Here is an 8733-nt window from a genome sequence, read left to right as displayed (position 1 = left end):
TAACTCTGAGCGGAGTTCAATGTGAAAACAACGAAGGCAGAGTTTGAGCTCCAGAAATTTCCTATTGCTGTACATGAACTTACGGGTCTCTAGCTTTTTACGGTCACATATGTGGCCATCACTTACATGTGCCTTATATGTCACATAGTCACATATACACACGCATTCCCACATGTGTATTTGGAATGTACGTGTGTATATATATATATATATTTCCAGAAGATTTAGGAGAAAATATCCCATAATGTCTGACTTCCCTGGGAAGGAGACACAGCACACACGTCATTCTCATACTAGCTTTCAGATTAGAGTTTTACTTTTTTTGGAGAGGTTTTGGCTATAGGGCGCATGCACTCGCCAGAAATACAGACACAGAGAGAGACAGAAAGCAAGAAATCACCCCCAGGGGAGATGGCCACGCTGCAATCCCTTCTCCTCCATTCTCCTCTCAGGATCTTGGGCACACACGCACATGCGCCCAGCATGAGTTTAAGCCACGTCGACTACATGGGAGTCCAGTGACATAGCCATTACACTAACTGCTGGTCCCCAAGGGAGAATTTTACTTGCTTTTGTTTTTCATTTCTCCATGCTCTTAACAGAGAAGCATTTTTAGTTTTTATTTCAACAGGCAAAGCTGTGGACAGTTCTGCTTTATTGAATCAATATTTGATTTTAAATAGTTTTCTTACTAGGATATTTAAATGGCTATTTATTCAATATCAGTAACCAGGGAAATATATAATTAGCAAAGGTAAAGGACAAGAGGTCTCTGTTGTAGTGTCGCTGCACTCTGTTTAGCGATTTCCCCAAACAAACTGTCCTTCCCGCTTCCTCCTTGGCCTCAGAGACCAAGGAGTCATCCCTGCTAAGGAAAAGTTCACTCAAGGAGTGGTCCCAGATTCTCACAATGTGAGCTTGGCGGTGGATCGCAGGAGAATTAAGTGAGACCTTTAACCCTCAGCAGTGAAAATGGGGTCCCGCTGATGGTGTGGACAGCAGCGAATCTTTTGTTTCCCATCTGGATTTTCTCCTGCTAAGAGCAATCTTGGGTCTCGAGGAAACCCCAGTTATTTCCTGTTTTCTCCTCCCTGCTGGCCTCCTGCTGGGGGAGGCACAGGATGGTCTAACTCAGTGAACACCGTCTTCCGCCACTGGGTGTCCTCAATGTGACAGCCAGGGGGTGCTGGACAGCTGAGGACGGCGTGAGTGCCGTCAGGTCTCCAAACCAGGACAGGGGTCAGAGGTGAGGCTGAATTGCACAGGCAGCCTGCTGGGCCTCCATAGCACTGCTCCATTTTATTATTCCTTTAGGAGAGAGATGGACACACAGAAATAGCCCACGCCCAGCCAGCTCCTGATCACGTGCACGCATGTGCCCAGTGAACTCAGGGAGGTGTCCAGGCAGGAACCAGGCCCTTGCCATGTGGTCAGCCTCACAGAGGTGACGTCTTACCGCTGTCGAGCATCCATTATGAAACCCCATTTTAGCACGCATGCCTAAAACCATCAGGGTGGCTTCTTACCTAAGAGGTTTTGGAGGGCTACCCGCTGGGTTTAGGAACTGAGGCTTGGGTGGGAGGGGAGGTCTTTTGGGTTTCTGTGGAACAGCTGGGAGGCTCTGCAGCCCCTCACCACTTCTTCCTCTCTGGGCGGCCAGCGACAACCTCTTGTAGTCTTCCCGGGCTTGCTTGGCCAGGGAGCGTCTCTTCTCATCAGCAGCTTTGGATTTTCGTACTGGAAAAACAGTGGGGTTTAAGGAAGGCCCTGGTCAGCCACACAGACCCGGTGAAGCCTGGGCCTGCACAGCGGGGGACAGAGCAGACCAGGCAGAGTCACCACCTGCTGATAGAACGGACAGTCCCAGGCAGGCTCCCTGGCCTGGTGGTTAAGGCAGCCGGATCCCACACAGCCGACTGTGCAGGGCAAATGCCTGAGCTGGCGGTTTGAAAAACACACCGGGCACATGTGCACGTGTGACCAAAATCCTGAAGAGAGGGAGAGAGGGAGGAGAAGGCAGCATGGCCGTCCCTGTGGGGAATGCTTTCTCACTGCCCTCATCCCCTCTCTCCCGGATGAATGCATGTGTCCTTCAGCTAAACAAGAACAGGACCAGCCTGTGATCCAAGGGCTGGGGCATGCCCAGAGTTCTCTGCAGATTTCTCTCTCTCTCATAGGAGTTTGGGGACAGGAGAGAGAAACAAGAGAAGGAGAAAGGGAAGTGACAGAGGGGAGTCCCTGTAAGCACTTCCTGCCCAAGGCTGGAGCCAGCTTGCATGAGGACTCAGACTGGGAGGGTGTGGATCATGGGAGGTCGTTGTCACGTCCCTCTCCCTTGCACACTCCGGATGCAGTGAGGACCACTCTGGGGCTCATGGCAGTAGACAAAGTGGGGGCTGTAAGAGTTCAAGCCCACTGTGAGGTACAACAGATGTGATGAGCCAAAACCAAAACGGGAGGCTTAACCTGTGATCATAGAACACACGGGCCCGCCTGACGCTGCCGTTCCATTTCCTTGTGAAATAGAGGGATTTTTGTTTAGTTTTAACAACACCATATTGAAGACTCTAATGTGGGGTATAAGAATAATTTTTCCTGGAGCCAGCAGGTGGCATGGGGGTTAAAGGCGCTGGATTCCCACATGGCTATCCACGGTTTGAACCCCAGACTTGGCGACTTGCTTTCTCGCTTTCCCTTTCTCTCTGTCTCTCTGGTCAAATTAAAGAATTGATAATAACAAATGGAAATAAATATTTCTTTTAAAAAGAAAGAATAATTTTTACTGCATCTATTTCCACTTCAGGCACGACTGGTCAGATCCCGTTATGTTTGATACTGAAGAGAGAGCAAAAACAGCCCGTTGTACTGGGCTGCATGGCATAGCATAAGAAAGCCACCAGCTGGATCTCGGAAATATTTTCATTTCAGAAACACTGTCACGGCAATGGCATGAGCTGGTTAGGACTGCAGGCCAGTTCGGGGTTCTCAGGATATCCCGCAGACACTGCCTGTCCTGCTCTGCTCCCTGGGCTGCCTCGGGGGCACCTAGCGGCCTGGTGGTCTCCTGAGTGGGATGGAAACCCTGCTGCTTCCTCACGCCTGAGTTCTCACAGCACCCTCGAACATCTTCCACTCAGCTCACTCTTCTCCTGTGAGGGTTAGGGCAGTGCCAGCTCAGCGGGGACTGGGGGACAGTCACCCATATGCCCATCCTGTTATTCCCACGCTCTTCTGGTTTCAAGGTTAAAAGGGATTCACTGTTAGAAAATTAGGGGGGAAAAATACCCCAAACCTCAAACTGAATAACAAGAAGAAAAGCTTAGATCAATCGTCTTGAATCCGTCTCTCCAAGAAAATTAATGTTACGTTAACAACCGTCCATTGACGTAAGATACTGAACATAGTGTTTTTCACACTGTTTTGCAGTGCTTTTCTTCTCAATGCTGAAGAGATGTAAACATAATCCGAAGTCATTAGACACTCTAGCAAAACATGTTTTCCATCATATGAACGCATCAACGTTTTGTACAAAGGTGAACAGAGAACCACTCTGCTATTCCAAAGTAGCTCGTGAGCGTGAGTAAGAACTCAGTGATTGCACCTGAGTGATCTCTCAGACTGAAGAGCTCTCTCGACAACCCACATGAAGTGCCTCCTGGACCGATCTCTTTATTAAGTGCTCAGATCAGCTGTGAGGGGGAGGGCTCAGGTACTTACGAGATGCTTGCCACTCCGAATCTTCCTTCCAGTTCTTACAAATCTGCTTGGCTCTCTCTTCCTCAGTCTGTTTGATTTCTTCCTCTTGTTTTTTCTTCATCGCTTCTTTCTTCTGTTTAGAAAACCAGAAACAAACACTGGTGAGCAAAGGAGCCGTTCTCGGGCAAGAAGGAGGGTACCGAGCCCAGCTGTTCCTATGAACTCTTTCAGGCCCACGAGGGAGGGTGGCATGGCCTTGCGGGCAGAGGCTGGGTTTGGAGTCAGCCCCCAGTGGAGGCTGGCTTTCCTGCCACCTAGCTGTGGGGAAAACGTATCATGAAAATACTACGCACAAGTCAAAGGGTTTTTGTTTGTGTTTTTGTTTTTTTGCACCAGAATAAACTCATCCTTTAATTCTGTTTTTTCACAGACTTCTGAAGCCGCCTGGTGTAACTCCGGAGCCGACTGCTGAACCTCCCCAAGCTGAGTCCCTGTAAGTAAAATGCAAAGAAACAAAACAAAACAAAACAAAACACGGCGTAGCGTTATGCTGAGGGCGAGATAACTTCTGGGAAGTGCCCGCACGCGTGTAGCACATTGCAGAGCTCAGTAAACAGTCCTTGCTGAGGGCCAGCTGGCACTGCGTAAACTGCTGCGCTGCGAGCCTGGCCCCTGTGGGGGAGGTCTGGGTTCGCATCCAGAGGCCACCAGGAGTTTGCTGGGCACACGTGTGCTCACGACCCAGGGCTGGCCAGTGCTGGGGGTGGATTGTGGCATTAAGACCCTACTGGACGTTCTCTCTCTCTCATCTCTTGCTCGTGGAAAAAATAAGTAACCTTTAAAAAATTTTAACCCCTTTCCTCAGACATAGCACTTGGTTACATTCCTGAGGCCGTGTGTAAACACTGCTCCCTGGGCCCCGTGTAAACACCACGTGGCGGCACCTGACGGGTCCACAGGGCCGTGAACGTTCTGAGGCCTCTCAACTCCTAGGTCATTGCTGGCCCTTGAACCATGTGCCCAAACACCCAGTGATTACACTGGACTAAGTTGTTGAGAAGGAATCTTTTTTGTTTAAACAAAAAATTTTTTACAGAAAAAATATTTTTAAAAAATTTCTTTTTAGAGAAGGGGAAATACAAAACTTTTAAAAATGAGAGTGTTACTTGAAAAAGACAATTTCTAATTGTGGCAAAATACACATAACAAAAATTAGAATCATAACCATTTTCACATGTACTGCTCTGCGGCGTTACGCATGTTCAAGGAAATTTGTTTTAAACTACAGAGAAACAAATAAAACCAACCACCTAGAGCCAAAAATTATTTTGTTTATTTGGATACAGCTTTCTGGAAAATGGGGTTTACAACCTGGAGAGGCTAATGAAAACCGTGGCTCGCTAAGCGATAAAACACGCTAAGAAAACGAGGAAACAAAGACCGGCCTGGCTTCCTTCTCGATCACAAGAGGCGGGTTTCGTTGTTCCTTCTGTGTTGTCTTATAGCAAGGTGAAGACTTCCTTGCCATTAAATCTTTCACCAGAACTACAGTATAAGCCTTCATGTCCGGAACCTGCTTTTTTTTTTTTTTTTTTTGAGAGATTTTCACTGTAGGGCGCGTGCGCTCGCCAGACAGACAGAGAGAGACATAGAGACAGAAAGCGAGAAATCACCCCCCAGGGGGGATGGTCACGCCGCAATCCCTTCTCCTCCATTCTCCTCTCAGGATCTTGGGCACGCACGCACACGCGCCCGGCGTGAGTTTTTAAGCCACCGGGTCCAGGACACGAACCGCGGTCGACTACGTGGGAGTCCAGCGACATAGCCATTACGCTAACTGCTGGTTCCCTGGAACCTGCTTTTGATCATTATGGACATCGCAGGCAGTTACTGGGGTGATGATTCGTAAACCGCACTTTGCTTCAGATGTAACTAAACTTTAGTGCATTCTCTGGTTTTATTTTTTCAAACACTGTTTTCCTGCCTAGAGCTAAACTTCCTTTGTTTGCTGGTAATACAAAATCCAAAGAACATCTTTGTGTCTGAGGTGATTGTCAGACTTTGCCACCCCTTACTGAGGCTGCTCACAAGCCCAAAATACATGAAAGGGCTGCTAGCAATTCCTAAGATTAAAGAAAGAAAGAAAAAAAAAAAAAAACAGTGGAGCTTGGTTGATCTTCCATATGCATATGTATTTATTTTAAAAGGTTTAGAAAATAGGGAACCAGCAGTTGGCGTAATGGCTATTTCGCTGGACTCCCACGTAGTTGACCACGGATTGCGTCCCGGACCTGGTGGCTTAAAACTCTCACCGGGTGCGTGTGCGTTCATGCGTGCCCAAGATCCCAAGAGGAGAATGGAGGAGAAGGGATTGTGGCGTGACCATCCCCCTGGGGGATGATTTCTTGCTTTCTGTCTCTGTACTAAACTGTGACTATCAGGGGATATTGTCACTTAGGAAAAGTAAGAAGTTTTAAAAATGAGTCTAGGGCCAGCAGGTGGCATGGTGGTTGAGGAGCCGGACTCTCACAGGGTTAACCACAATTCGAGTCCCGGATACGTGACTTGGAAATCACACTGGACGTGTGTGCATGAGTGCCCAAAATCCCAAGAGAGAAGAAGGGATTGCAGCATGGCCTTCACCCCTGGAGGGTGGTGATTTCTCACTTTCCCTCTATCTCCAGCAAGTCCATGTGCCCTATGGCAAAGCAAAACAAATCAAAAAAAAAAAAAAAAAAAAAGAGAGAGAGTCTATTTAAAGGAAAATATTAAGTCAGTAATAACGCACGTCATTCTTGGCTGATGGTACTCAAATGTCTGACAGTGCTGTATTGCTAAGGCTTTTCTGTTTTGATCTGCAGTGTACTTATGTCTGGGCACAGTGGGAAAGGGGGCAGAACCACTGAGCTGCAGAGAGTAAGCGATGAGGCTGGCCCTGCCTGCCGTAGGTACTCAGAGCAGCTAGAAAACAGAATTGCCTGGTCTCTAAAAATGCTCCCTAGAATTGTACTAAATTTAACAAAAGCTTACCTTATCCTTCTCTATCCAGAAAGCTGGCATTTCCATTGCCTTAACCACTTACGCCGGGCATGTGTGCGTGCGTGCCCAAGATCCCGAGAGGAGAATGGAGGAGAAGGGATTGCGGCGTGGCCATCTCCCTGGGGGGTGATTTCTCGCTTTCTGTCTCTCTGTCTCTCTCTGTCTTTCCAGTGAGCACATGCACCCTATAAGAAAAACCTCTTAAAAAAAAAAAAAGAAAAGAAAACTGGCATCTCCTCTTTAGGGGTCAGAGCTAGGTGGAGAATCAAGGGGAAGGATGAAGGAGGGAAGGGGGCAAGGGCCAGGGCCAGACACTGGTCCAGACGTCCAGGGCATGGCCCAGCCATAGGCAGTGCAAGCTGTTGGAGCATGCCAGCTGCCCGAGTCCGTGTCGTCCCGTCGCACGCACCTGTAGAAGGCCAACCTTGCAGCGTGCCCTTCCTCACGATCGCCTCGGTGGGAAGCCTCTCTTTCCACCTTGGCCCTACAGAGAACCTGGGTGACTGATCTGTGTGTTTTCTGGAATGCTCTGCCCTTGTTCAGCCACATCAAGCCAGCTCTTGCCTCTGGGCCTGTGTGCTTGCTGTCCCCTCTGCCAGAAACATGCTCTTCCCCTGACATCCACGTGGCCCCCTCCTCACTCGTTCAGGTCTCTGCTGCAAGCTCGCCTTCTCAGGGTGGCTTCCTCAGCCCCCTCTCCAGAATACCAGTGCCCCTCCCCCGGCAACCCCCAGCAGCCTCCTCCCTCGTGTTTTCCTCCACAGCTCTCATCTCGGCCTGCTGGATACGTTTCCCACCTATCTCCCCAATCCAGGATCGAAGCTTCCCAAGGGCAGTTTTATCTAATTTGTTGGCAAAATGGGTTTCCATTTCCCGTAACAATGACTAGCACATCACAAGCAATCAATATTGGTTGCGTAAGTTCATGGATCCTTTGCCTTGTCTCAACTGTCATCATTTAAAAATGACATAATGTAGACCAGCCCTAGTGTAGGCAGCAGGGTGCCGCTGGGCAATACAGGAGCATACAGGAGGGCCTGGGTTCAGATACCAGGCACAACTGCGATCCTGGCTGTCTAGAAGGCTGGGGAGAGGCTGTGGTGTGACAAGACCCTGTCAGGGGTCACTGTCTCGCTCAGGAAGGAAATTTTTTTTTAAGTGGCATAATGGAATCTGGACACTGTTCCTGAAAATCTCCTTCAGATCTTCTATGGCTGGTGCTTTAGAGAGAAGTGTGGATTATATTGGCTACGTGCCTCCAGGGACTGTGATTCCAAAACTTCATCCTGGTTTCTTCAAGCCTCAACTATGCGAGCTAGCCCAGGTCACGCGTGTCCCTGTCGAGGAGTCAGGGAACCCAGTTGAGCCGGCCTCCACCATAGCCCGAGTCAGGCCTGTGGCTTCCAGAAGCTGCTCTTGCAGGTGTGTATTTCACCCTGCTTTCTCGGACTGTCTGTGGGTCCAGTCCTATGCAGTCTTCAGGTATCTGTCCATGCCTCATTTATTTTGAGCAAGGGACGATAGGATGAATCTTGAATGATGGAGGAAGCAGGGCTTGGCAGTAGGGGAAACATCGCATTTGGGTTGATGTGGGAGAGAGCTAAGTGCCAAAGGGAGTCCCTGCATGGTGGACGTGGGTGGCAGGGGACAGGGTGCAGCCGTATGTTCAGCTGAAGTCACCACTTCCACCTTGGTCACGCCCTCCTTTGTGCCTCCGAAGTCCATGTCCCACGGCATGTGCGGCAGCCCAGAGATCGCCTCTGCTCCGGGTCTCAGCAGACATGTCTGGGCATCCGCTCACTCTTCGGTGACCTTCAAGACTTCCCCAACTCCAGGTAAATGGGTAAAGATGAATAGCTGCGTTTGCCTCTTTTAAGACAGATTTCACATTTCTGCTGCTTAATTTCACTCCTGCATGAGACTAATTAGCTAATTTGTGAAACACTAGGGAAACTGGCTTTGACCCACCCCCCCCCCGAAGCAAAGGGGGAAACTTTT

The 8733-nt window shown here is 49.2% G+C and overlaps 1 protein-coding gene and 1 long non-coding RNA gene across 4 annotated transcripts in view; one reads left to right on the top strand and one right to left on the bottom strand.

Moving 5' to 3' along the window:
- Positions 1-8733, bottom strand: part of SH2D4A (SH2 domain containing 4A) — a 41514-nt gene that overhangs the window by 12208 nt on the left and 20573 nt on the right. For all 3 annotated transcript variants that reach the window (XM_027774925.1, XM_006156433.3, XM_014590882.2), the window contains exons 6-7: positions 3718-3829; positions 1527-1737 (exon numbers count right to left, since the gene is read on the bottom strand). In XM_027774925.1, coding sequence (XP_027630726.1) covers positions 1527-1737; positions 3718-3829 — 323 coding nt within the window. The remainder of the gene's footprint in view (positions 1-1526; positions 1738-3717; positions 3830-8733) is intronic.
- The window catches only part of LOC114009233 (uncharacterized), a 5100-nt gene continuing 3266 nt past the window's right edge, over positions 6900-8733 (top strand). Inside the window, exons 1-2 of the long non-coding RNA XR_003550679.1 lie at positions 6900-8217; positions 8456-8570. This is a non-coding gene — a long non-coding RNA (uncharacterized LOC114009233). The remainder of the gene's footprint in view (positions 8218-8455; positions 8571-8733) is intronic.

Source organism: Tupaia chinensis, unplaced genomic scaffold (genome assembly GCF_000334495.1).
Source record: "Tupaia chinensis unplaced genomic scaffold, TupChi_1.0 Scaffold000494_1, whole genome shotgun sequence".
NCBI classification, from domain to species: domain Eukaryota; kingdom Metazoa; phylum Chordata; class Mammalia; order Scandentia; family Tupaiidae; genus Tupaia; species Tupaia belangeri.
Note: the sequence above shows the minus strand (reverse complement) of the source record. Positions and strands in the feature narration are given on the sequence as shown.